The sequence below is a fragment of the Euwallacea fornicatus genome, chromosome 38 (genome assembly GCF_040115645.1).
Source record: "Euwallacea fornicatus isolate EFF26 chromosome 38, ASM4011564v1, whole genome shotgun sequence".
Taxonomy (NCBI): Eukaryota; Metazoa; Arthropoda; class Insecta; order Coleoptera; family Curculionidae; genus Euwallacea; species Euwallacea fornicatus.
This window is the reverse complement of record NC_089578.1, coordinates 1,261,696-1,289,292: the sequence shown is the minus strand read 5'-3', so window position 1 is coordinate 1,289,292 and position 27,597 is coordinate 1,261,696. Positions and strand designations below refer to the sequence as shown.

General features: G+C 43.2%; 3 protein-coding genes across 4 annotated transcripts in view; 2 read left to right on the top strand and 1 right to left on the bottom strand.

The window, feature by feature from the left end:
- The window catches only part of Cth (Cystathionine gamma-lyase), a 24,564-nt gene extending 3,202 nt beyond the window's left edge, over nucleotides 1-21,362 (bottom strand). The window contains exon 1 of the mRNA XM_066301172.1: nucleotides 21,147-21,362. Coding sequence (XP_066157269.1) covers nucleotides 21,147-21,336 — 190 coding nt within the window. The 5' untranslated portion in view covers nucleotides 21,337-21,362. The remainder of the gene's footprint in view (nucleotides 1-21,146) is intronic.
- On the top strand, nucleotides 22-10,566 carry LOC136349545 (constitutive coactivator of PPAR-gamma-like protein 1 homolog). 2 transcript variants are annotated; one of them, XM_066301169.1, is made up of 16 exons: nucleotides 22-752; nucleotides 843-1,046; nucleotides 1,636-1,893; nucleotides 2,983-3,269; nucleotides 3,324-3,825; nucleotides 3,881-3,984; nucleotides 4,041-4,131; nucleotides 4,188-4,355; nucleotides 4,414-4,665; nucleotides 4,715-4,991; nucleotides 5,193-5,304; nucleotides 5,366-5,669; nucleotides 5,827-5,996; nucleotides 6,058-6,183; nucleotides 6,599-6,684; nucleotides 6,920-10,566. In XM_066301169.1, the coding sequence occupies exons 2-16, from the start codon at nucleotides 992-994 to the stop codon at nucleotides 7,050-7,052; spliced, it is 2,925 nt and encodes a 974-aa protein (XP_066157266.1). In that variant the 5' UTR covers nucleotides 22-752; nucleotides 843-991; the 3' UTR covers nucleotides 7,053-10,566. The 2 variants fall into 2 exon arrangements, with proteins under 2 accessions (XP_066157266.1, XP_066157264.1); XM_066301167.1 differs by having other exon boundaries at nucleotides 24-752; nucleotides 5,809-5,996.
- On the top strand, nucleotides 16,604-27,597 carry gl (glass). Its single transcript, XM_066301176.1, has 7 exons — nucleotides 16,604-16,955; nucleotides 23,162-23,300; nucleotides 24,896-25,029; nucleotides 25,083-25,416; nucleotides 26,520-26,769; nucleotides 26,823-27,060; nucleotides 27,119-27,597. The coding sequence occupies exons 2-7, from the start codon at nucleotides 23,214-23,216 to the stop codon at nucleotides 27,291-27,293; spliced, it is 1,218 nt and encodes a 405-aa protein (XP_066157273.1). The 5' UTR covers nucleotides 16,604-16,955; nucleotides 23,162-23,213; the 3' UTR covers nucleotides 27,294-27,597.

The following is a 27,597-nucleotide window of genomic DNA, read 5'->3' as shown; positions in this document are numbered from 1 at the left end:
TTTTTTCTTGAAGCGCTGCGCGGACACTCGTGACGACGGCGTCACTTTCGGCGTCCACAATGGTGGTGACATTTGCAGTCGCGTGATCTCGTTCTTAAAGATTTTATTTTTATTTATCATATTTATTGTTAAATGTAATTAAATTTTAAGCCCGCAAAGTACCGTCAGACCGCACCTCGCCTGCCGCGTGAAAAGTAATAACACGGGGAAGTCCCGTCAACAACGCCAATGACGTATCCATTATTTTGTTGACTGCAGTTGAAAGTTGGCACAGAGCGCTAAATTTCCTTTCTAAACTAAAAATCTGTGTATAAAAGGACAAATTGGGTGCCAGTTGAAATTCTCTTCTAGGAAGAACGTAACAAAGCGCAAATTTGAACGAGATCTTATTATGATGAATAAAAATTACGGCAGCAAGCAATTAACAGATCGGGATTGCACACCACGTTTGCAGTCAAGTTTATACAGGAATATCAGAGGGTCCCTAAAAGAAAATATTGAGAGGCTACTCAGGGCGCAGTAAATAAGGCGTGAGTAGAGTTCATAGGAGCAGATCCGGTCCAGATTTCAGAATGGAGAAAGATCTCTTGATACGTTATCAATTTTCTAGGAAATAACGCCTTACAGACAAGCATTGGTGTTGGAGCGGTGGGTTGCACACTATTCCTGATAAAAACTAACTACAAATAGCATAAAAATCGGTGCTAAAGTTTCAATAACTAATATGTCATCGCTTTTAGGACCCATAAAAAGTGAGTAGAAAAACGAAAAATAAGAACTAAATTGTACGGAGTATGGATATATGTATAAAATGGGTAGACGCTGAAAATTCCTCGTTTCAGGTATTCAGGAATGACAATAGTGGTGCAAAAGTGGCATTTATTCACTATCATCTCAGATCATTTATAGAGTGACCAATCGCAAATCATTTCAGAGCAATAGTCGCAAACGCTGTAAATGAAAACGCAAGAAAAAATGGCCGTTCGCAACGATGCCACGTTTCTGGAGTTTCAGCTCTCGCGTTGTTGTGAAATTTAACATAAAAGGTCTGTACTCACAAACTTCCGGTCAAAAAATGTTCATTTTGACATTTGAGTCGACATTTGACATCCATCTTTGATTCATTTCGATGCTGAGTGCCCAGTTCTTTCTCAGATTTTGTATTTTCTTTTAAATTTTTTCACATTTTAGACCTTCGTCTGAGTTCACAATGCCCAGTTTACATCTTAAATAACTCTAATGCCTTCCTAGTTCCTAATATCATCTAAGGGCGTGTACGATTGGCCTATTTTAGCCCGCATTGAAACATTTTCTGAAGCCGGCAGGTCGCTAACATGAATTTTACCATATAACATTTCTCCTCATTTACTCATTTTTCTATCAAATCGTTAACTAACAGAACTGAATTACATCTTGGAGGGCTGAAGAATCGATAGCACCAAAGTTTAATCTTATGTAAGTACCTCTTCAGTTTTAATCGGCGTAAGTTTAGTTGGATTTTACCTGGCAAATTTCTGTTCCTAAATGCCGCCGCCATTTTACTAGAGAAGGTCAATAATAAGTCTAATCCGCTACAATTCCCTCTCAAACACTTTAAAATTTAATGCAATCAGTATCTGGATAATTTATTTTTAGGCGTTAGTTATCTAGGTAATTCTGGAGCTAAGCAAGTTATAGTCATGGGTATCCAAGACTTGCAAACATTCCTGGAAAGTCCTTCACTGGAAGGCAGTTCTGTATCAGTGGATTTGTTAAAAATAGCAAGAAACGTGTCGCAACGTCAGCAGCCCCATAACACAAACCGGAAAATCAGGCCCATCGGAGGGAATAAGTTGAGGCTTATTATAGATGCAGAAAACTGTCTCGATAGACTTTATGGAGGCTACTATTCTGGTAAGTGGATAGTCAAAATTGCTTGCTTTTTATTTACAAGTCAAGAAACATATTATTTGGTCCGTGTGAATTTCAAATTATTAATGAGAATGGTGCATCCAAATCTATAAATTTATTATTAACGAACAAACAAATTGTTCTACAATTTGTTTTAACATGTCGCTTGACCCGTACCATGAATGGTTTCCTACAAAATTTAGTAAATAACATTTTTTTTCTTATTGCTTTTCTCAATTGCTTACATTTTGTGCTGCTTTCTCACCTTTCTGATAGATTATGTTGAAATCTCATTCTGAGGAGTTAAAAAAAATGGGCAATGCAGTGGCAGTACGCTTAAATCTCTAATTTTCCAATTTTAACAACATCTGAAGATGTATGAATTTTCTTTCCACCCAATGGATGTAACATTGAACACACATCATTCAAATAGAGTTATCGCAAATTTAATAACACACCACATCACAAATCATTGATGGAGTAATAGCAAACCAAATTAGGTTATTAAGCCAAAGTGCTAAAAGTTTAATCCTTTTTCAAATTCTTAAAGTAACAGATATGGTTCACGAGTTGTGATAACATAGTCAAGGTCGAGGAAATTGCATTGCAATTATGAGATAAAGACCAGTCGATGATCCTTATGATGAAAAGCTTCTATTTTATGTCCCTTTTGTGCACTCACTTTGAACATGATTCTAAGGTATATTGTAAGCATATCAGTACCTATTTATGACGACGGATTTTCATTTTTTGCCATTTTTGCATTCAAAAACTATTTTTCATTGTCCTTCAATGTTATATATCAGAGAGTTGAGCTGGCTTACAATAAGTACCAATAATGATTATTTTTTCTTTGTGAAGTAGCACTATCACATGTTTTTGTAAATAGGGAAATATTGTCATATTTTGATAGGAAAATAAATTTTTTACCGATGATTTATCTTTTCAATGGTAAACTATTAGTTAGGGATTAAATTTAATCATTTATGCCTAATACGTCCTTATAAACTCAGTGGTTTTTAAGGTATTTCCGCCATTTCTATTTGGTATTTCTTATAAACATTTGATGCAACTGCTCATCTTCTGGTTCAGATTGGGCATGTGGAGGTCAATGGAACCGCATGGTGCAGTACCTTTCGCTCTTGTGTGGTGCCCTTGAGCATGGAAACATAGAAATTGCTGTTGTTTTTAATGGGACAATAGAGCAGTGCAGAATGGAAGAATGGAAAGCGGAACAAGCGAATGTTCGTCAGAAAGTTGGAATGGTCTTGAAGCATATCAATACCAAAGGAACTCCTCCTCCAAAAGTGTGGTGGACACCACCCATTAGCTTGCGTGCTAGCCTTAGAATGGCTTTAAGACATTTGGGAATTTATGTGGTAAACTATTGAATGTTGTCGTGTGTATTGAGTTGGAAGATTTTTGAATAACAGATGTGTACTATGGATGATCATCATCAAGAGGTTATCGCCTATTGTCGTGAATATGGTTTCCATGGCTTATTGGCTGATGACGCAGAATACGCAGCGTTTGATCCACCTCGCTATTTTTCCTCAGAGCATTTGAAGCTCACCTACAAATCTTCAGTTGAAACTAAGGAATACATGTTGAGTGTTTTAACAAAAACACTAAATGTTACCCAGGAACAAATATGTATCATGGCAACTCTGCTAGGAAACTTTTTGTTGCCTGAGAATGAGCTGCAGGATTTGCACCGGCGGATTAATCTCAGCAAAAATGAGGAACATAATTCTGAAAGTGCTGTGAAAGCTTTGGCTGAATTTGTGCGCACATTGCCACCTGCAGCCAATATGGAGTCCCTAGTTGTCGCCGTTTTTGGATCATTAGATGATAAAAGAGCCTCTAGATTTAAACAATCAGTTCAATACTATCTAAATGGAACCGCCAGTGGCTTCCTGAAATATGGCGCGCCAGGTACGCCAATTTTTCAGGAGTATGGGGGAAAATTTGATCTTATTTTGTATCTTAGTTAAACCAAAAGGTAAAACACAAGAAAAGAAGGAGCCACAATCACAAAAAGAGGAACCCCAAATAGATGAGTCTGGATTTGCGTCTGAGACATCAGAGCAACAAGTATGTTGCTTTGCGAGCTACTTTATCACAATTATTTACATGTTTTATGGTTGTAGATCGAGACATTACAGAACTATAACCTCCTAACTGCGAACAGTGTAATGTCCTCGGATTTTGTGGAAATGGGTATGCTTTTAACCTCATCAGGTAAAATATTAAAACGAAAGATTTAGGGGAAATAATCGAAATTTTTGTGATTATAGAAGATAAACCAGTAAATTCGGATTCTGTTCAAAAAGTTAATGGGGTTGCAAATGGGAGTTCTTCAACAGAGTCCTCAGAAAGCAAAACTCCATCCGCGAAAAGCAAACCAGAGTCAAATACATCCTATGGCATTCCATCCACTTCAGGAAAGCAAAATTTGAAACATGGTAGTTTCACGTTTGATAATTTAGCCATTTGTGTTTCTTAATTAATAATTTTGGTTAGAAAACGTGGTTACCCCATCAGTTTCGAATGACGTGCTGCGCACGGCTTCATTGCGTCATCAAAAGGGTCTGATGGTGCCCTCAATTCTTCACGTTTTAAGCACTCAAGAAGTGCGACTGCCCTGTCTAATGGAAGACGAGGGCAACAGGGAGTTACCGCCTATTCACGATATTTATTTACCTCTACGACAGAGAGTGTATGCAGTGCTTTTTAACCTGCATCACCTCCGATATGTACATTCCAAAAAAAAGGGTGAGAACGAAAGAAACGTGCTTTCAACCTGGAATAAACTTTCTTTTAGAGATCGGTGATTTACCGGAGGACGCCCCTCAGCCGGATATTTTGATTAAGGAGTGGGTGTATAGTAGATCGAATCCCTACCAGCGTCCCGAGTCGGTGAAAGCGGAACCTTTACCCTGGGCGGTACCCACGCTTCAGCGACTATGGTTCGGACCTGCGGTGGACGATCAGAGAAGACGTATGCGGGCGTTTTTATCTTGCCTCAATTCAGATACGCCGCTCATTTTGAACACGGCGTACGTGCCTCAGCATTTATTAATTATGGCTTGTGTGCTAAGGTAAGACAGTGCTAATTGTATAGTCACATGTTTTTTTGACCAGTTGACATGAGCGAGGGCCTAAACAAATATTAACTATTGTCGCAATTCATCATTATTATTTGGGGGGGGGGGGGGATTTATTCATGGTAAAAACTTGGGATGGCCAGCTATAACGGCTGAGAGTAAAACGAAATTTGACATCATATATTTTTTCCCCAGATATATAATGTCCCAGGAGAAGCCCATAATGCGTCGAAACGAATTGGACGCCTTCCTATGCCAGGCGTTCAATCCCAATCTCATGAACGTACAGCATTTGCAAGAGTTGACGGTTAGTATCAATATTTCCGTCAATTAGAAAGCAAACAGTTAGCGAATTAAAACAATGCTAGCTAAACGTGGTGTCGAGTCGAGGCGTCCAATTGGCCGCCCTCTTTATGAAAGGCGTCGACATGGCCATATTGGCCAATGACGCCTGCGGAGCGCCGTTGCCATGGCTTATGTGCTGTCCGTGGCTGTATTTCGACGGCAAATTGTTCCACTACACTTTGGCCAGGTCGGGACACGCCAAAAATATCCTGGAAGTGTGCGATAACTATATCGAGCGAGTAGTCAAGGTGGAACGTATGCGCAAGGCCGTTTTAGAGGGGTTGGATGTTAAGTTTGCCAAGGTGCAACCGCCGCAGTTTCAACCGGGTAAGTTAAGTCTTTTTTTAAGTTCGATTCCCAATGGGAGCCCTAAAGCTGTTCGGTTCGTCCTAAAGTTGTATATTGTCGCTCGATTTTTTAAAGCTGTTTTCGTACTTATTAAGATCATTTGTCTTAATTATGGCAGGACCATTTCTTCGAACAGGCATTCCAGCCGCATACCTGCCAACCCCGTCTTTACCCTCCAACAGAAATGGTCCGGGACTCAGAGGTAGGCCGATTCCGTCTCGTGGGGGCCAACTCCAAGTCGCTGGAGTGGTCGTCGGTTCTTGGGGGGCCAATTACGGGTTCCAGAACAATGTGAGAAATGTTCCAGTTTTAATCTAACGTTTTTGTGGGCGAATTGTTGACTATTGTTTTCATTGTATCATTTCAGCAAATTATGCCTTCTGGGATGGTATACAGAGGCAGGGGAAGAGGCTACAACGGGGGTGGTTATAATAGGGGACGACCGCAGAAAGGGGGGATGCCCAGTTACCCTGTTGCAAACAGGAAGAATCAGGTATTTGAAAGCTTCATTTTTGTGGGTATTTGGAATGGTTGGGTTTCGCTTCGCATGAATAGAAAACCAGTTGCACCTAGATTACTAAGAAATAGACATCCGGGGCGGTTTAATTTATCAAACGTTTTCGATAATAAAGCTTCTAAGATTTTATTTTTACAATTATTCGCGTCGTATTCGAGTGGAATTTAGAAGGAAAACCATGAAATTGAGATGATTCTATAAGCATTTAAATCTCTTTGGCTTCAGGTGAGGTGTTCGAGTCACACTCTGTTAGATATCATTTATGTCATTGATAGTCAGCATGCAATGTATACGAACTTGGAACGACCCAGGTCAATCTGAAATGCAATGAAAATTTACTGCTTACTAACAAATATCTAATGTAGGTGATGAAAGCAATCGTCTCTTACAGGGGAACAAAAAACGCAACACTAACAAGTCTAACAAGGAAAAGCAAGCGAAAGGACTAGCTTCACTAACTGTAAAAACCGATGCGGGGTATGTAATCGCTTATATGTATGTTTCCCTGTGTTGTGCTTCTATTAACTAAAAGATCAAAAACTAAGGGCCGATATCGCAAATTCCTGGTAATTTTACCGATAAGATCATTTCCATAGAAGTTACAAATCTGCGCAGAGTATTTTTCAATTTCGCAATATTCACGGAAATTGTCTTCTAGGTAAAGTTACCTACATTGACCGTAATCGACAGGTATTAATAGCTGCTTTTGCAGAGACGTGCCAGTCAGTGATGTAATCGACGAGATGAACGGTTCTTCCTCAAGCCCCACCGAGAATCCAGAAGACTGTATAAAGCAAACGGACCATAAAGGACAAAGAGGCGCGCCCAATCCCATCCAAGTTTAAATCGTCTCTTCCACAAACGGGCAGGTGCGAAATGTCCCTGTTCGCGGACCCTCCTAAACAAGAACACGGTTAATTCTTTGTTTCTGTAAAGAAAACCCTAGTATTAGAGCGTTGTTTACATGCCTCATGGGCGAGTGATAAGTTGTATGTTTTAATCGTTTATTTCGTATATTAATCGCGACAAGTGTCCAGTCGATTAAACGCGCATGGACGTGTGATTAGTGATTTAATAGTGGAGTGCTTGGAGTTTGGTAACATTTTGTTGGTCAACGATTGTAACTCCGGTCATGAAGGTTTTATTGGGGTTGATATTTGGCTTGGGTTTTGGGTGTCTTCACTTCAGAATTCCGGACCAAACTTTAGGCCGAACGGTTTGAATGAAGCGGACGCTTCTGAGGCATTGTGCTCAGAAGCGACGTTTCGAACAAACGACGGCCTGGTCTCTGATTCATCTGATCGGTTAGCTGTATCCCCCATGAATTCGATTTCACTGTCTGCACATTTAATATAGAGCGTATCGCTGCATGGGGTTGCCAAGGGGAGAAAGTTTCTCGATTTTCCTTCCACGAGAAGAGGTGCATTCTTTAAGAAAGACTTTGCTCGTTCCGAAACGGTGAAATCGGGCATCGTCGTCCGAATTCTCCTTGCCGTTGCAGAGTAACGTCGGAAAGGGGGTCAATTTAATTGAACGTTTTCCTACGTTCTTGCCGCGGAGGCGAGAAGCGGTTTTCAGGGCCTGGAAAAATTGCCGGTAAAATTTTTCGGTCTTCTCCCCTGACGGGAGGGAAAATTGAAACCGTGAGATCCGACGATTTCGAGCAAAAGCTTCCATGAAGAGTCAGTTTTCTCTTCGGAAAATTAAATGTAAGAGACTTTCGCCTGTTGGCAACCCCATTCGAGGGCGCGCTGCATACAGGGCGTCCAAGGAAAGACGCGCCGCGGCTGCACAACAGATTTCCAATTGCACAGTAGGTGAACTCGAACGAATACGTCAGTACCGCTTAGAGACGTAACATTTTTAAAGTTGCCATTGCGAGAACAATGGAACTTCTAGTTAACTCCAAGTGAACACCGATCGAGCCTCGGCGCACAGCTACGGGGACAATTGCGAAATTCTCACTGTTCGAGGGAAGAACCAAAAATTCCCATCCCACATATTTAACCCTATAGAAACGACTACGTGGTTTACCATCGTAACTGAACCATCGTAAACCGCACTGATCCAGAGACGTTTATCCTTACGTAGATTAAATACAGGGTCGGATTTTTACACGTGTCGACGCTGCTGAAACGCTGTGTTCAGATTGGTCAAGTGACTGATTGTTTTGAGAGCATATTGTATATTTTTATATGTTTGTTACAACTGTTATAATTATATTGACTGAGACGGCGTAACGACGTGCGCGCGCAACTGTGATCATATTTATCGTATTTATATATTAGATCTGTTGATTTGGCGGCCCCGGCCCCCCGGGGCCGGGGTCTGGTTAGAAAGGCATAAGGATGGTTCACGAAAATCGTTAAATTTGGTCATAAACACATGTAAACTAAACCCCCCCCCTCCCGAAAGGTTTGCAAAACCCTGATTTCTGCATTAATAATAATTATGATGATGAACGCGACGCAAAATCCACACTTTTCTGATCACGAATTGTTGTTTCAGTTGTTGAAAGTCGAACAGTGCATTTTCGAGCGAATCGATGGATTTTGCGCCCCAACGTAGACTCACGTACGTTGCCTGCAAAAACGAAACTTGTACATTTGACTTTAACGCCCAAAGAATACAATCTTGCGGAGATTTTTAAACGAATGTCGCCACCGGCCATAGTGTTGTTTTCGATGCGAAATACACCCACTCAGAGATGTAACCGAAACCGATTTAAAAGGAAAAAAAAAGAAAAAAAACACGAAAAAAAAATCAGCATTTCGAAAGCACTTTGCAGCTCACGTAGGAGACAATATAACCTCTTCAGCCCCGCCGGCAGAGTCGCCGCGGCGGGGTCGTCATTAAAGCTTAATGATTTAAAGGTACCCTCGTAACGTAATTAACGAATCCTCGGTGATTCTTTGACTTCCCCTTCCCCCCCCCCCAAAAAAAATAAATAAATAATTACTTATAATGAAGTATTACTTATCGAGAAAAAAAAAGGAATATGAGTAACCACTAAAAACGTTTTATGTAGCTGTCCTTCAACAGATCACTCACGGCGGTCTGCCCCCGATTTAGCTCACACTTTGTGTAGTTTAGCTTCGTCTTGGAATAGACAAGGTCCTAGTAATTGTTCGTAAAAAGCTTCTAATGGTAATTATATACCTAAACTTTTTGCTTCGTATTCGTTACTCATGATGTATGCCTTCGCTTGCGTAACCCGAAAGTTTACCACGGGGGGTTGCGCGACGTCCCACGTGCGAGTCGGGGAGGGAGGCGGCGAGGGCGTCGGAAGGTGGCGAGCCGCGCCCGGTCGCGGGGGACACCTCCGCCGCCGCGGGAAGCGACTTCGCCTCCACGCCCGACGGGTCCTCCCGCGCGGGGCGGGGAGCGCTGCGTCGTGCCAATTTTCATTTTATTTTTGAAATGTTTTTCGGGGCGTCGGCGTGGGGGGCGAGCGCGAGACGCTCGACTCCTCGCCCCCCCCGGCCGTCGCTCCTCCCGCCCTCAACCCCTTTGACTCTCCGCGGGGGCGGTGCGGCCCCCCCTCGATGTATTACACATTTTCAACGTATAATCCTTTAGTCATTTAGAAGAAATTTTCCGTAATCTAACTGTTATGTTCGACGCAGAAGCGACACGGCAAGAGCTCTTTCTTTCGTTCATCAAGCGGTTAGGACAAAGCGGCTAGAGTTTCAGTATGTTTTTACGAAAAAGTAACGTAATCGTTAACACTTAGAGGGAACGTACACGTTTGCTTTGTGTATTTTTTAAGGTAGCTTTCCATTATTATTTTTGTTTTGTTTAGTATCTAAGCTTTAATTTCTCGAGGGCAATCTATTGGATTTTAACTGAAGAAACATTGAAGTCGGCCCCTCAGAACCGAGCGGTAATAGTATCTTATCTATGCTTAATAAGAGTATTTAGAGAATTTGGAAACTTCGTAGTTGAGTAAAGACCTTATGTTTTTCCCATTTAACAATATCTTCACTGTTCAAAGTATGGTAACTGTATAATTCCTGGATATTTATGTATTGGCTCTGTGGGTGAAAAGGCATCCCATGTACCAAATAATTGTTAGAAGTAGTGATTTGGTGGTTTCGGAAGAGGTTCCACATTAGCAGACCTGTTTCGGCTGCCGCAACCACCCGGAAAACGATCCGTTATTTATACACACACACACATACCACATACACAAACACACACTTTTCTTGTATTCTTAATGATTAAAACATAACCATTCAACTGTTCGACGAATTTTCCGAAAATGTGGGCAAATGATATTTAAATTTTCATAAAATGAATGAACATTAAGTGGTGCAGTTGAAGGAGTTTGTTTGATGTCTAATATACTATTGAACCATTCTTCCGTTGCCGTTTATTTCCCTCCTCCCCCGTCGTCGAGGAGAGCTGCAACTGTGGCACAATACGGGCATTAATTGGTCGGGTGAGCCCGCGATTAGCATCAGCCAGGGGGTAAATACAGGTGGATAAACTGACCGAGGGGGGCTCGCGTTGCCACATGAACAAACAACGGGGCCCTCGACTTATTAGTCGAGATCCTCAAAGTGTGAATGATTTGTGTCGATCGTGTTTGTAGAGCAAACATAATTTCTCCTAACAAAAATGCCCGAATCGGATCCGAAAAAATGCTTTTTGGATGGTTAGGTATCAAATTTCGCATTCATAAACATGTTATCCGCTGACCACCTGGCTGTGTAGTAACTACTGAACATTCCTGTATGCATTAAAGTTCGTTGGCGCGAACATCCTTTGTCTCATCAATTTTAACCCTAACGTGCCCTTCACCAACCATTGCTCCGTACAGGGTGGATCGTTTTAGAGTTTCGAACGGGGCACCGTTTGAAATTAAGCGGGGTGCCAAACGGCCTCCGGGAAATCGTCGCTGGAAAATCGCCCGATTTTTTTTCACCCCCTCAATGTTAATTTCCGACCCTTTTTACGGCCGATTTTGATCGCTTTGAACCGTGAGCCAAAGCCAGACGTAACACGAAATTTTACCGTTTAGATTGAGTTAGAGAAAGGACTCCGATGGAGCGGACGCCCTTGCACACCCACCCCCAGAAAATGGTCTTGCAGTCGCTCTTTCCGGAAATGGGTAAGTTTTCTCAACCGGATTTGATTTTTTTCCCGCCATTTCTCCGACTGCACGCGTGCGTCGTGACCATTTAGACTCGATTCATAGTTTTGCTTTCTCATCGCGCGCGGTTTGCGCTCAATTTAATTCCCTCGCCCATCCGCAGTGATCGGTGGGGCGGGGGGGAGCCTTCTTTTTTTTTTTTTTTTTTAAATCGATGCTCCGGGACCACCAGCGCATCGCTGCAAATGAAAACGGCAGATTAGCTCTTCCAAACAAAAACTCAAAAAACAAAGTGATGGTTAACGCGGAATCATCGACCAGTTAGCCGATCAGTGGCCAGTCATTTTACCAAACCATTACGATACCAAATTCGATCAAATCGGTCTTCGACTATTGCAAAACGAGTCGACGCATGCGCGTTAGCATTTCGAGCGATTGGAGATGAAAACGTCAAAATCGTTCGGGTTTTCGTCGTTATCGTCGAGAGCGATTGCACGACCTAAGCAACGCATGCGTAAACGGTCCCGTGATATCGATTTTTGCCAGCAAAATCGGCAAAAAGGAGGCGGGAGGATCACGTAAAGCTTTAAGGCATTTAAGTGCCCCTGTAGTGAATTAATATGTTAAATTTTCGATGGGGGGGCTGTTTTCGAGGGAGCCATTGCGAACCCCGTCTGGAGGCCTTCTATTCGTTTGGCTGGCAGCCCAAAGGGCCCACTTTGGATTAGAAGAAAAAATGGAAGAAATTCTTTTTTTCGAGGGCGATAACATGTAATTTTAGCCCTTGGAGGAAGCAAATTCCCTCCTTTTAGCCTCGACGCTATCAACTCTCTTCTGCAAGGTCGAGGCCTTTGATAAGGTTCCTCAAGGCGGTTCGAGTAAAAGTGGAGGTTTCGACGATGCAGCTGCAAAGCCAGCACTAGTACAATCTCGGCTAGCTTCGGCTGCACCACCTTGTATCTGAAGAATCGGAACGACCATGGAACGGAGGAACTGGGACCTCGTCCGAATGAGGATCTGGTCTTTTAGCCCGTTCAACATCGCGGTGACTTTTTGGGTCCTTAAAAGCCATTGGCGCACCAAACTTCTTTGGCCATTATTTTTTACGTGTTTGATGATTTTTTCTTTAACGTCTTTGATCTGGTTTAAGCGAGCGGGGAGCGCATTTTTCGCACTTTTTCGACGCTTCGGCGCGTTCGCAACCAGTTTTTTTTTACAAAAACCACTCGGGCCGTTCAGACGCGGCCGATTTGCCGAAGTCGATTTCCAGGTCTTGACTACTGACCGATTCAATTCGGTAAATTGCGCAAATTGAAAGCTACTGATAAGAGGACGTTTGTCGGCGTGAGCTGGTTCGAACCGGCACGCGCTTCTGCTACTTTAACGCCGCCGGGGCCCCACGCTCTGAAATCGCTTTCGAGCCCCGTTGGCATTAATTTTTTTTTTTTGCAGCCCGCAGTCCCGCCCCAAGATAGACCCGTTTGGAGTGAAGATCCCCCCTTGCGGGGAGGTCCGGGCACCGCCGGACGCCCGGGTAATACCCTTGCGGGCCGCCTATGTGTCTTTTGCACAAAGTGCGCATTTCTCGCACGTACTGCAACGTACCGTTCCTGCACTGAATGTTTTTCTTTTCTGTCGAATTACAGAGGTGGAATTTCCAGGCGCGAATCCGGCCCTATGTGTGTGTGTCCTTTGACGTCGCCGAACACCCCCACGTCCGTCACCGGCGTACATTAATTAAAAACCATTGCCGAAGCCCCTCAAAGGAACGATAGCAACGTTCTCAAGAAACCTTTGAAAATTTAATCAATAATAATTATTAGACGACAATATATTTCAAGAGGCGATATGTGGTGCTGAATATTCGAGGGCCCCATAGAAATGTTGTCTGCGAGTGCGCAGTTCGCGCATTCATTAATATAAACTACAAAAAATTAACGTAAATGAATAAGCTTTGGACGTCCCTTCGAAGCCGATAAGTCTTCGATCCGTTTCGTTGGAAATGCGGACCTACCGGCATACCTTCCCACCCTATAGCGCGCACTTCCTAAAAATAACGCCGTATTGGCTTTCATCGGGCATATCCCTCTGCAAGTATACCCATAACTTGAGAAATAATAAAGATATTCGGTTACCAAAACCATCTTCACGATGAACACGACCGCCATATCGGTTTTCCGTGCTGCCTTTGGTTCGGCAAAGGGATTCAAACCGAAAAAAATTGTTTTTTAAAAACGCGCCCGCTTTTTGCCGCTACGCTGTATATTGCCTTTGATCATGGGAAAACCGCGCCCGGAAAATGGCTGCGATAGGGGGTGTCGGGGGTAGCTTTCCTCGATTTAGCCAGCGGTTAAGAACGTAATTTCGGGCAAAAACGCCCCCTGCCACCGCGGCCAAAACCTGATAGTATAAAAAAAAACATGCTAAAGTTGGTTAAAATGAAAGTGATTGAACAGCAACGTTGCTAAAAGCGATTTGAAACTGAAATAATGCACGTTCGCCGGTAAAAGCGAACGTAAGCGGCAACGCCGCGCTGAACCCTAAAAAACCTGACCCTGCAAGGGGTCGCCCAGGTTTTCGTGTCGGACCCCAAAAACCCCCGTAAAAACGCATACCTAGTGTCTGCGGCCAGCTAGGAAGGTATCAAAACGAAATAAAAACGACTCGACGTTGCCAATTCTCCATAGGTTTTTGGTTTTCCGGGGAAATGATTGCGTTTGCAATCTCGGTCGTTTGTTCAAATGAATCATTGGTCAAAGTTACGAAAGTTACTTCCCTAGCACCCTGTACAGCGTGCATAAGGACGTTTTCCATACTTTGGGGAAACGTTGCGAGCGATAATTCATTCACATTAACGGGCGCCAGAATTGGGCGCGGCTCGGTATAAGCGTTTATTCAAGGAAGCTCCGTGGGCGCACCTGCATTTTAGATCGAAACTCAAAATTTTTAAAGTTTGACTTCCGGCGCCGGAATAATCGAATTTGGCGCCGCCGCTGGAGCGGCTGGGCGGCGCTCGAATTTTTTCGAAATTCTCCCCAAACGAGGGTCATTCACCGATTAAATGTTCAGGTGCGTGCCCAGTTTTATGCAAAAATGTCTGCGGAAAAGGTGGTCAAAGATCAGAGATGGCAAATTCACCGAATCTGGCAACTTGTAGCGCCACTGACATTTTTCCAAAATCACTCGCATGCAACGAACGCTCCCAGAAAAAATCCAGGGGCGGATTTCCGTTTTTTTTTTCAAAGTTAGGGGCTTTAAGTTTCCGAGATTAGAGAGACTTGAGGCGGAGACCGGGGCCGCTCTTGTTACTCTAAAATGGTTTTTCTTACTTAGGGCTGAATGAGAGGCATTTATTGGTTAGAAACTTGCAGGTGGCCCTAGTTTCATTCAAAAATTGCAAATTTCTAACAACGAAAAAGGCTGAAAACGAGGAAAGTTGGCGGACCAGTCGAAATCGGCGATTTCTGGAGACCGCGAGGCTGAAAAAAACATTATCCGGATGCAAGAAGTATTTCTTTAAAAAAAATCCAGGGCAGTACCGGCTTTTGACCCCAAAGGTGCTAAAACACTCTGAAAAAAGAAACATCGGAGGGGCCAAATTCATCGAGATTGGCAAGAAAGGTCACCAGTGATTTCCAGCCGGGCCCACGTTCATCCAGAACAACTCGCGTGTGAAAAACATTTATTTGTTGCAAATGCAGAGGCGTACTGGTTCTTATTCCAAAGACATACGAGTTTCGCTAGTAAATTGCAGGAAATACGAAATATTTGAAGCAGACCACGGCCTAAGCGAAACTGGTACCGCGCCAGGGGACTTGTCGGCAATTATCCGCCGCACGTGAAGTACTTAGTGGTACCAGCACCCAGGAACGTGTAAAAAAGTGCACCTCCTAACTTAGTTTATTGGTCGAATGTGTCAGAAAATGTTTGACAGTAACTCGAGCTTAGAGATAAACTCCCGTCAGGTGCGTTCGGCGCAACTGGTTAAAAGCCCAGGGGCGTATCGACTGATTTATTTCTAAGTCCCGCGTTTTGCAGGTTGCATAGGAATGTCGGCAGCCCTCTGGCGACGTAAAATGCAATAGTTGAACGTAACGTTGCCTTAATGGAAGTCGATGTAAAAATGAATTTCCAGAACGACCGGAGTGCCGGGACGAGTCGCTCTGACGGCGCCACTGGAGATCGCTGGCGGTGCGCAGGTTTCAAGAACAATTTTTTTTATATACACAAGAAGTTTTTAACGTTAAAAGTCCAGAGGCGTGCTCGGTGATGTCCTGGAGGTGTGAACGTTTGGAATAAAACGTTCCCACCGGGTTTGAAGGTAGGTAGGTGTCCGTACCTACCTGGGTTATTTTTAGCTTTGCGCCCACCAAAAGAAACGTTTATTTGGAGGGAAAAAAAGTATCATTTCGGTCGTTTATTTATTGCTCATCATTTACCCGAACGTCTACGTGTAAATAAACATTGACAAAATTGGCAATTCTCGGGCCTTCGGCATGGAGATGCGACCTTTTCGCCCAACACCCCGCAATTATATTTTAATTATGGTAAAGCCGAAAGGGGATGCTATGGGCAGGTAAAATTAACCACCCCTCCCCTGGGTGGCGGGCCGAGCTTATTGGTCGCCAAGGGTGCAAATCGAGGAGGGTAAACTCCGCCTCAAACAATGTGAGCACATAATCGAAAACATGATATGATGTACATGCCGGCGCTAATCAATATAACGATTTTCTCCTTTGGTAAATAAGTAAACTTTGAGCCTTTTTTACTCGTTTACATAAGACAAGTTGCTGACGGCGAGGCTGATCGCATCCCGGGAGCGATATCAGGTATCATCGGAGACAAATATTTAATTTTCTCATACTAATCGTTTAGGGCCGCAGTGGCAATCTAAGTAATTCATTCAGCGACATCTTGATTACACCCAGATAAGCCCCTTTGGGGCGCGCGTTCTACGTGTGCCGGTTATCCTCTTATCTGCCGCAAACATCCATAATCTCCGGTAATCAAATCGCCCATCTAACCACCCGAATCCGATTTTAAGGCAGCGGGCCGTAAGCGAAGTTTGATTATGAGGCAATTTGGCTGAAAGGTTTTCCTCCGGAAAAGGCACGGTAGCACCTACAGGGTGTCCCCCGAGTGCGGCACCACTTCGCCCCTTCGGGACGGGCGTCCTGGTCCGCCACGCTGCGCCGCCTGATTTAGTTTTCTTTTACTCCCTATGTACAAATTCACAAAAAAAAATTAACAACAATAATAATAATAATAATAATGTTTTTCCCATAATCACTTGCAATGAACATCGACGTCTGCAATTCGTCCTCTACACAGGCTGATGGGTCTTTTTGCGCCGAGGATGAGCCTAATGAAGTGGTCTCGATGTAATAATAGATGACACCCCCGAGGGGGGCTGCAGGAGGCGGTCATACGTCGACCAGCACTGCCATAGGGTGATCAGTTTTAAACAGTATCGATGCATCAGCACTTATCTTCGCGCCCTCACTTTTAAGGGTTCGCCGATCGACTCTTGTGATGTTGGTTTGTGATACCGGAATGTCGTAGTGTATCGGGTACCTGATCTAGTCATCGATATTGTGATAAAGGAGGACCGGGAGTTTGTGACCGAAGGAGGATTTTAGCGTGCACATCCCAGGTGAGTATTTGAACCCGATTTTTCTGCGTGATTTCTTTCGAAAGTCCCCGAAAACGGCCGTGGCGGGGGTGCGTTGGGGCGTTGCGCTCGTTGGGGCCGCGATATTCCACGAGGAAGGCCCTGGATGGCAGAAAATCGAGTTTCAGGTAAGAGCCACGTCCAAAGGCCCCATTAAAAGGCGTTCGAGTGCGTCTCTTATTCGTTTTTGCACTACTCGAAAACCGGAGGAGACACGTACGGGCCATTTCAAATTCGGCCCTCGCCATCGGGATCTCGGAAACTGGAGCAGACGCGAAGAAGTTCGGCGCAATTGGCGCTTGGCCAAGCGCCGCTTCTGAAATTGAAAATTTCCGAGCACCTGCGAAGGTGTCCCAAAAAAGCCAAGCAAAATCGCAGATTTTCCCCGATGCCTCCGGCGTTATTTGACAGGGAAGTCGAAACCGCATTTTCCGCCGCTTTGAAGCGAAAGCTGCCTGTGGTCGAGGGCCCTTTCGTCAGACGACGCTCAAAAAAATTATCTCAAATTTTCAGTCTTTTTGTCGAACACTTTGGGAAATCAAATTTCGAAAACGGCACTTGGTCAGGCGCCAAATTACGCAACTTTGGCCCCATCTAAGCTCGTTCGCATCTCGCCTAGTTTCGGAGATCCCGATGCTGGGGGTCGAATTCGAAACGCCCTGAATAGCGACTTCTTTGGATAAATTGAGTTGAATGAGCAGCGAATTTGAACAGTCGTAGAATATACAGGCGGTTCTATATATATATATTACAAAAATATAGAGTTTTAGTGTCCCATACATAATTTTCCAAAATTTTGAAAATGTTGCTGCATTTGGGCTTAAATTGCTCGAACGCCCATTGAAATAGCTATGGTAAAGTGTATTGAAAAAGTCTTTTCTTGCGGTTAATTGGTTCGTAACATTCTATAGTATACCGGGTGTCCCACGGAAAAAAATTGAGTTTCTAAGACTTTAAAGCCATTATTACACAAACTCCCTTTAAAAGGTGCACATCTTTCCATTGCTCGAATACTAAGATTGGCATAGGGATTTCGGGCTAATATTAATGAGCAGCGATTCAAAAAATCACGGAATGTACAGGGGGTTCTGAACGGAAAAGTAAGCTATTTTCTCCTCAACATTCGTTAATTTTCTATTAGAGAAAACGAAGGTCTGACGGGCGCTTCTCAGCATGAATTCGTGCAGAAAGAACTCCAACATGTCTGCCAATTCATTGAACGTATATAATCGTATGAATACGTAATGAAGTGCAGGAACTAAATATTTTGCGAAGAAATAATCTCCATGACGATATGGGTTCGAGTTGGTTAATTGTGTCAGGATCAAATGCCGTTAAATGCGAGAAAATCACACAATTTTCTTTGGTTTATGCAAGACGGCGCTCCTGGTTATTACCCTATAAATGTAAGGGAGTTCATGAATATAATTTTTCCACATCCATAGATTGGCGGGGGCAGTGAATATCTGTGGCCGCCAGAAACTCCCGATCTAAACCCATCAGATTTTATTTTATTATTTTTTATTTTATTATTTTTTTCGAGTCCTTGCTATTGAAATCCACATTTTTACGGGATGTTAGGTAAGAAGGTGTAAATATTTTAGTTATTTTTCTGCAATTTTCAAAGTTGAAGGGTATTTTAGCCGTATTAACAAAAGGTTGCAAATACGTGCCATCGCTTAATTGAAAATACCCCGAAAACCACCAAAGATGCGAATTTTATATGGATTTTTCGCACCCAAAAACGGCCTTAAGGATAAATCCAAGCTCAAGTGGAACGAAAATTTTGATATTTCTTTTGTAAGGGGCAAGTTCAGCTGAATCGCTCCGTTTTTCATCCTCCATCACCCAACACTCACTTGTACCATTGTTTCTGGGACACCCTGTAGATGCCGAGAAGAGATCATATGGATTGTTTATCAAATGTGCGGTAAGAGTTACTGGAGGACAAGAGTAATCGAGAAAGGTTAATTAGGACATGAGCTCGCGTCATGATGAATAGAGATGAGTCATCGAAAAGACTGATGGAAAGATTTAAAGTTGGTCCACCTCAGAAGCCCTACAGACGTCCCAGAAACAGTGGTAAAAATGACAAAAAACTTAGTAATGGCGAATATCGTTCTCAGTTAGTTCTGAACGCGAATAGTGCGCAGCTTCGCGTCTCAGATAACGTAAACGAAAATAAACAGATTTTTGTATCGTTCAGTTTGCACCACCCTTAAACAGCTTCATTTGTACTCTGCGCCACTGACTTGGCAAGCCACTGTGTTTGGCCCGCTGCTCTGGTTCAATTGTTCTCAACCATCGCGGCTTTCCACGGCCGCCTTCGGCAAAAATGCCAAATAGTCGATTTTTCCGAAACATTTTCCAAAATTCCTGTTTTTTTGTGAAACGAAATCGCCCCTCAATGGAGGGTTTATCGTGGCCACGTTTCGGAAAAAAAATTAAAATTAATATTTCGAAAACCGATAGAGATCGGTTTGGGAATTTTTAAGCCGGAATGATAAATAGGAAAGCGCGAGCTACTTTTTTATACAGGGCGAGCACGAAACAACCGTGGAGGATACAAATGCAGCGTTTCAGCTCAACTTGTTAAGTGGAAGTAAACCTCACGGTTTTTGATTTATAGCGTTGAAATTGCCCGTTCGGGGGATTTTTGTGTAAATTCATTTAATTTACGCGTTTCAAGCTGGTGGGCAGATGTCGCCACCGGCGCTTTCCCAAGTTTCCAAAAAATGGCCAAACCTTTCCACCAGTGCCGGTGACTCGAAAATTTTTGCAAATTCTGATTCTCCGAAGTCTTCTACATGCAAAACGATTTCTATGAGGAAAAAATTCTAGCTCTAACCGTTCTTAGATATTTTATATAATTTAAGAATCATGCCCAAGGAGAAACAGGGTCATGTAGATCTTGAAGCTGGCTATAAAGGGCATTGAAAGGACAACTGAAGAGAGGAAATTGATAGCTAAAATATATCAGAAGAGGGAGGAAAAAATTAAACAATTAGCTGGAGAATTAGACAGTGGCGGACGAAAAGGAGTTGCAGACAGAGGGAAGTTTTTCTATCGACATTTAAAGTCCTGCCACATAAAAGTGGACCACCCAGTATTTCAAGCGAATTCGTCATGCCCAGAGCACTGCATAGAGACAATTTCAAGCCTGCGAATGGAAAGTCGCGAGGTCAATTTTCAATTTGCACAATTAGTTTGACACCCTGTAAGGCAAAAACCGGCAACTTTTGTTTGGGATTAGTCGAGATCGAATCACCGCGAGACCCACAAACGGCAACGTTGCAACTATTTTTTGTTTTTAAAAATGTCATAGCTGCAAAATGGGTGACGTTAGACGTCAGGTGTCTCCCGAGTTGCCAGACTTCCGGGGCCGCCCTTGGAGCTCGGAAATCGTTCGGGCCGTTGAGACGAAGAAGGGTGGAAAGATGCGGCAGGGGCAAATGAATTTTTTTTACTTTTTGCCTTTGTGGCAGCAAAAATGGAGGAGCGCCGCCATACCGTTATTAAGCGGATTCTTTGTTTTCCGCCCCCGAAGTTCGTCGTGCTTGTTTCCATAGATACCAGGAGCAGAAACGCCGCCCAAATATGGCTTCCTATTCCGGTCAATACCGGAGGCCCGTTGAAATATTTTCCGGAAATGGTTTTAGAGCTTCCTTTTATCAGGTTTTCATTGCCGCAAACAACTATTTTTGATCCGGCACACGAAAAGGGCACGGACACGTTACGTGCGCGCCCTGCGGGATCTTGTTGAGGTCCACGTTTTTCACATACAGGGTGTCAGTTTGAAAATTTCCCACCTCCCGTCCCCTCGAAACGGGATGGATTTTTCAAAAATGGCCTGGACACGTCGATTCTGTTAGCGAGGAGGAACAATTTTCACGTAGAATTCACTGCGTCTCTTTTACCCCCCTCGAGCCACCCTCTCAGATATCTTAAACCGTAAAGGGGGTGGGCGAGGCATCGCTTTAAAGGGCTTTTCGTTCTCTACATTTTGGTACCTGATTTGTTACCTTTGACTGTTGCGTTATCAATTTTAAGCGCTTTTGATAATTCTAAATCCATCTTTCAGCCGTTAGCGTTTTGATGGCGTTGAAACTAAGACTTTTCCATGCAAACGTGTCTCCCAGTTAGGAAATCGTCGTTATTAATCTATTTACTAACCTGCTGCCTTATTTTTTATCGACACGTCCATCACAGGCAAAATGCACAAATCACTGGGGCAATTGTTCGTCAATATAACAACGAATTCCCTCGGTACTCCAAAGGTCGGTCCGGTACTACCCAGAACGTGAACTTTTACGTTGTTTATTTTCGTTTGCGATGGAATGCCGTTCCGATAAATTTTTAGCATTATCCTGCATTGTGAGTAATTTTAAAAACGGCGTACACGATCCAGCAAAGAACTGAAATTGATTTGTTCATGAGGAGCAATGAAGGGGCGCAAGAGGAACCGCGAAAGTCTTTAATGCTACAAATCCTAATTCAAAAGCGAGTCGCAGATGCGTCTTTTTAACTTTTTTTACTTTTTTTACTTTTTTTAAAAACTTTTTTTCAACTTTTTTCAATTTTTTTAAAACTTTTCAACTTTTTTAAAACTTTTTTTTCAACTTTTCTCAACTTTTTCAAAACTTTTTTACCTTTAAACTTACTAAGAAAATTTCCTGAAACGGGTTTTATTACAGGCAAAAAAAATGCGTTTTAAACGAATCTGCTCGAATCGAGACTCTGAGGAACCTTCGTTCCGGAACCCAGCAATCCATTGTGGAGTCTCACATGAGACTGTACGAAAGGCGCTGAAATTTATTGAAGTTCAACCCCAAAGTTTCAGAGAGAGAGAGAGAGAGAGCTACACAGTGGTCAGAAAAAATGAACGTTCGGGCTTATACTGTCGTAAACGCCGTCATAAGACCTTTATTTGTTGAGGAAAACTTGACCGGGGAGCTGCACAAGAACCCCGATTCCCCGACAATTGGATTGATAGGAGGGGACCGATAGAATGGCCTGCAAGATCGCCAGACTTGAAGCCGCTGGATTATTGTTTGTAGAGCATGTAAAATCCGTTGTTTGCAAACTCCGGCTCGATAAAGCCGAAGATTTGAAAAGAAGAATCACGGAGGCAGGCACGGCTATTCCAGAAGGACTAATTGAAAACGTCAGAGAAGGGTTTCGAAATAGGCTCTATTATTGCTTGTAAAATAATGGAGAACGTCCAAGGAACTAAAAGTGAGAAACGAGGTGCAATAGTGCAGAGATTGAAAAGCCCTTTAAAATTGTGTATCACTGAACCTCCTGTAGAATTTAAGATCGTGGAGGGGGCGTCTTTGGGGGGCAGAGGGTCGAAGGAGGAGCAGCGAATTTTACATAAAATTGTTCCCCCTCCACAACTGAATCGACGTGTCCGTGCGATTTTTGAAAAATCCGTCCCGTTTCGGGACACTGGGAGTTTTCAAATCGACACCCCGTATAAATGAATCGTTGCAATTTCCTCGACAGTTTTAAGCATTCTACAGGGTGGTCACTTTTACAGTGCCGACCAGCGGGGTCTGCTCAGACTGACAGTTCAAGGTCGAACAGGGAAGATTGACAGTGACGGTTTCTCTTATAGCCGCCATATTGATGCTAATGGGTGACGGAAAAACCGCCCTTCCAATGACGTGTTTCACGTACACTTTGACGGCGTATTCCGGTTTAACCGGAAGTGACGTCGCATTTATTCCTGAGCGGAAGTTAAACTCAAAATGACGACAGAATGAATTATTCACCCTGAACGTCCCTGAATTGTTTAAATTGACTAAATTCGGCTTTAAACGGGTTGGAACGGTGAAAACGCTGTTTAAATGTTCAAAAACTAGCGGACATATTTGCCTGGAGTGACGGAAACAGTGCGAGATTCAGCCGATTCGCCCGGACTCATCGACCTGAGCCTCCTAGCAAATTCACAGGTCTACTACGAGAAGTGAGAAATAATAACTAAAAAAAGAACTAAAGTTGATGGAATTAAATAAATAAATAAAAAAATTAAGTGTAATTGTGAGTTATTTTTTCGAAAGGTTCCTACGTTCCATTTGGAACCCATGAAGATGTACCTCAATCAGCGCCACGACCTCACAGTTAAACAATACCACTCTTTAATGTATGATGAATTTATTAATTTTCTTTTAAACGTGGATCGACAGGTGCGCAAGATTGGTCCAGCCCCCGAATCAGCGCCCCACGTCTGTCTCCGCCATGGATACAACCAGTTATGTGCCCAACAACCCCCAATTCGGAGTGCAGTTTGAGTGTAACTGGAGTGCTCCCACCTCAATTCAACAGGTAAGTGGAAGACCACTCTGCTATAAAATGTTTAAAGAACCGTGTTTGAACCTAAGTAAGATGCCTAAGGCCTTTTGTGAAACTCAACGTTTTCTCATCGGGATTCATGCCTCTATCATCACATTATACCGCACGTCCCAAAAACCAATGGCACCTGCGGATAATGCTAAAGAATTTTCTCGGTTGGGGCTCCGTGATTGGGAGCGGAGTAATAAATAAAAAACTGAGAATGTCTTGAATTGGTGCGTAGATTGGCTCGAGTGGTGGCACACTGTGAACACCCTGTATGTTTAAATATTGCGAATTGTACAGGTTCCGCTTTCGGGGAGGTAATACCGCATACCCGTAGAGGGGAACTCAGAGGTTTATTGTATTTTTGAAATTTTTGTTTTTATTTTGTGGGCAAAAACCGGACCCTGTAGAATATTTTTAGCCCGATATGGCGTGCGGTCAAACCCGAAACTGGCCCTACACATTTTTTTTATATTTTTTTAATGGAACACGGCCCTTTTTTGGCGAAAATGGGCTTTCTGTCGAAAATAAAAATAAGTTTCATAACACTGCCGGCTCTCAGCCCTATTTGATTTGTTTCGGTTCTCACGCCTTTTCCGACACTTTTACTGAAATTCCACTATCTGCGAAACTGTTGATGAAATTGATTTTAAATGGTTGGGAATTTAGGAGATTGCCATAAACACTCGAACAATTAAGAAAAATAACCGAAAAAGTTGCTGAAACGTTTTTTTATCATGGATTAAAGCAGCACAACACGCAGTCAAATGCACATTAGGCCATTTGGTCGGGTAAAGGGGTGCTGACGCGCCTGTTACTGCAAAAAGCACTAATTTTACATAATCACCATGTGAATCGTATTTATTGATTTTTTTCTGAAAATCTAGTGGTGCAAAAATCATTTTAGGGAGCAATTTGAAAAAAAAAAGCCTTTTTTCACTTTAAAAACTCAATAATTTTTGCAAAACCCCCTTAAAATGTCTGTCTTAGTGCTTTAATGGTTGATGAAAATGTGTTACCTTCCCAGTAATTTGAAATTTATTTCGTCAATTCGCGTCAAAAACTTTTGCAGCTAATTGAGTGTCACCAGAGCTCTACAAGTGTCCCAAAAAAGTCGCAAAAATCAAAATAAATCAATAAAAAAACGGTTGAAATTCGGTCCTATTTTGTATCACCAAACTTGCACCTATTTTCGACAAAAAAAAACCATTTTAATGGAATAAAACTGCCGTTTTCCATAAAAAAAAAAAAAAAAAGAAATGAAGTAAGTTTCCGGTTTAACCGGAAGTCGTGTAAGACGTTTTTAGGTTTTTTCGACCAAGCAAAAATCAAAATTTCAAAAATAAACCGAACTTCAAGTTTCTCACATGGGGATTGTGTCCGCTCCCCAAGGCGAATCCTGCGTGAAGTGTCCTCTTTGAGGCCCCAAAGTTGAGATAAAGTCGGCTACAATGGGCAACGAACGCATTCGCAAGAGTCGAAAAGGCAAGAAAATCGCCACGGGGGCACAGGCCTCGCACCGGGACATCCTGTAGAAGCTAAAAAAATTAACGAAATCGTTTTTTTTTTCGTCTATGAAACAGATCTCATCCTGCAACGACGACTTGTCGTCCTGCTGGAGCGACGAAATGGGGTCGTTCTCCTTGCCCCTAGACCTGGACCCTCTCCCCAGCCTCTTCAACATCTCACCATGCGGCAACGGGTCCACCTCCTCAAGGTACAAATTTCCTTTTTACTTTCGCCAGGTATGTTTAACAGGGCTCTGTGTAGAACAGAGCCGAATTACCAAAGCCAAAACCAGCTCCTGTTTCGAGACCAAAAGCAACCGTCTTCAGATGTGGCGGACGTGCTGCTGTCGCTGAAACACGCAGTGGTGCACCCGGGGCAGAGCCCCACGGACAAATATGACACTCAGTTGTATCATTCTCAGATGTTGCTGTCTCCGGGTGGCTACAGCGGGGCTAATTTTTGCGATCAGAACTTCGCCCTCTCCCATCAGCAGGCTCCGATCTTTCCCAGCATGTCTGTGAATGTCTCGATGAACATGACGATGCACGGGTACCACCCTAATGGAGGATATACTTCGGAGCTGCCTTGTCCCCAAGTTAGTAAAGGAGATTTTATTTCATTTTACATAAACGAAGTAGGAGGTAACATAAAAAGACAACTTTTTCGCCAGCGGTCATAAAGCCCAACGTTATTTGCCCCGGAACACGCACGTAAAGTGGCACTTTTGCACCTGGGAGTGAAAGTCGTGCGTGAGTCCACCGCTAGCGTCGTGATAGTGCACTGCTAGAGCTATGGTTACTTCGCAGGGGCGGCTCGTGTTAATATTGCGTAATATTGTCTGTTGTCTTCACGTCGAGGAGAAACTTACAGGAAATTGTAATATAACCGAATTCGTTAAACTAAAAATGGCAATATAAATGGGTACTGAGTAAAAGGTCTCTGTTGCGCTTCGACCAGTTGCTGACCTCAGCTTCGCCTCGGCCCCCGATCTCTTAGCTCAGATTAGTTTTGTTTATTCATTTATTCAGTCTTTTATTCTGGATTTTCATCCGTTTTCTATTTTTTATTTGCTTTTAACCGAAAACTGGGCACAGAGCGCATTTCCTATCAACAAACGAGTTTTCCCATTGTTTACGTACTGCGTAACCGGGTTTGCGTAGCATTTTTTGTGAAATTTGTAGCTGTTTTTCTCAAAAACTAATCGATAGATTTGAAATTGCACTACACCATTGAACACAGTTTTGAAAGACCTCTAATTTGAGGTGTCGCATCGCCCCCCGTGGCGTTTGAAATTTTCGAGAGGGTTGCTGTGACGTTTGGGGGTTTGATTTTTTTAATAAAATTCGTGCCTGTGCAAAACTGCTTTGACGTATTTGGGGAATTCTCCGAAAGTTCCTTATTTTTCAAGATCGAGGCGGTCAACTTTTCCCTGGATGACCCTGTATTAAAAAGTAGAAATCTAGATCGGAAATTCTTATAGGACATGTGATTAGCGAATTGGCCTCCTCTTTCGGGACAGCCCGTATATCGCTTCGTTAATTGATATTTAGTGAGAATTCCGACTTCCAGGAGGTGCGCACCAAGTGCGGCAACATGATTCACCGTTGTTCAAATCTATTTATGATGTTTTATCGCACTTCTTAGATTCCGCAATCGGCCATTAATTATACACCACAGAGCTTCCTCTTCTATGCGTAGGTGCAATGGAGCGCGAACACTCAAGGCTCATCCCAACCTAGTTACCAAAGCCAGGGGCTCCTAAGCCCTACTTACGGAGGCACCTACTCCTTTACGGCGGATTTCAGGCCTCCAGTCCAAGACTCCTCGCCTCTCCTAACCACCACCGCTACCTATAAGCCGATGATGACATTTTCCTCACCGAGGAGGCGTTCCAGCTTGAGTTTGTTGGAAGAGGACGGTCAAAAGCCCAACGTTTGTAGGATATGCGGTATTTTCCTCTTCTGTGGATTAATAATCGTTATGATGAGCGTGATTTTACAGGCAAAAGTTACGCTCGCCCGAGCACCCTCAAAACGCACCTCCGAACTCACAGTGGAGAGAAACCATTTCGTTGTGGGGATTGCAATAAATCCTTCTCGCAGGCTGCTAATTTAACCGCGCACGTGCGCACCCATTCAGGGGAAAAACCATTTAGATGTCCAGTTTGCGACAGGAGATTTTCGCAAAGTTCTTCAGTCACCACCCACATGAGGACCCATTCCGGGGAGCGACCTTATAGGTGGCGGAAAACCGCAAAAATGTCTTGTAAACTTATAAAAAAACTAAACATATTTCAGGTGCCGACTATGCAAAAAGGCGTTTTCGGACAGTAGCACATTGACCAAACATTTAAGGATACACAGCGGAGAGAAGCCCTACGAATGTAAATTGTGTTTACTTCGGTTTAGTCAGAGCGGTAATCTGAATAGGCATATGAGGGTGCATGGAACAACCAACGGGCTACCTCCATGACACACGTTATTTAGTTACCCCACTTAAATTATTTTGTAAATATAAACTGTATAAATGGACAAAAAGGGATTTTTTTAATGCGAATGAGCAGTAATTTCGGTGCCACGGATATTTAAACTTTAATTCGCGGAATATATGCGAATGAGTTCTACCGATAGATGGCGCGCTTGATGCGCCAGTTGATGAAACGTCATCGACACGGAAATGTGTGCAAGTGTGGCAACGTTGTCGCAAAACGTTTAATGGAGATTTTGCATGGTTTTTTTGAAGAACCGCGCGTTTCAGCATTAAAATTCGAGGCGAA

What these genes read in the sequence shown, in the direction of transcription:
- LOC136349545 (XM_066301167.1), top strand. Translation starts at nt 992, where the DNA reads ATGCCACGTTTCTGGAGTTTCAGCTCTCGCGTTGTTGTGAAATTTAAC. An exon ending in CCTGAAATATGGCGCGCCAG is followed by an intron (nt 3,826 to 3,880) that starts GTACGCCAATTT and finishes TTTGTATCTTAG; the next exon opens with TTAAACCAAAAGGTAAAACA. An exon ending in ACCGCCGCAGTTTCAACCGG is followed by an intron (nt 5,670 to 5,808) that starts GTAAGTTAAGTC and finishes TAATTATGGCAG; the next exon opens with GACCATTTCTTCGAACAGGC.
- gl (XM_066301176.1), top strand. Translation starts at nt 23,214, where the DNA reads ATGGATACAACCAGTTATGTGCCCAACAACCCCCAATTCGGAGTGCAG. An exon ending in CTCCCACCTCAATTCAACAG is followed by an intron (nt 23,301 to 24,895) that starts GTAAGTGGAAGA and finishes TCTATGAAACAG; the next exon opens with ATCTCATCCTGCAACGACGA. An exon ending in CGGAGCTGCCTTGTCCCCAA is followed by an intron (nt 25,417 to 26,519) that starts GTTAGTAAAGGA and finishes TTCTATGCGTAG; the next exon opens with GTGCAATGGAGCGCGAACAC.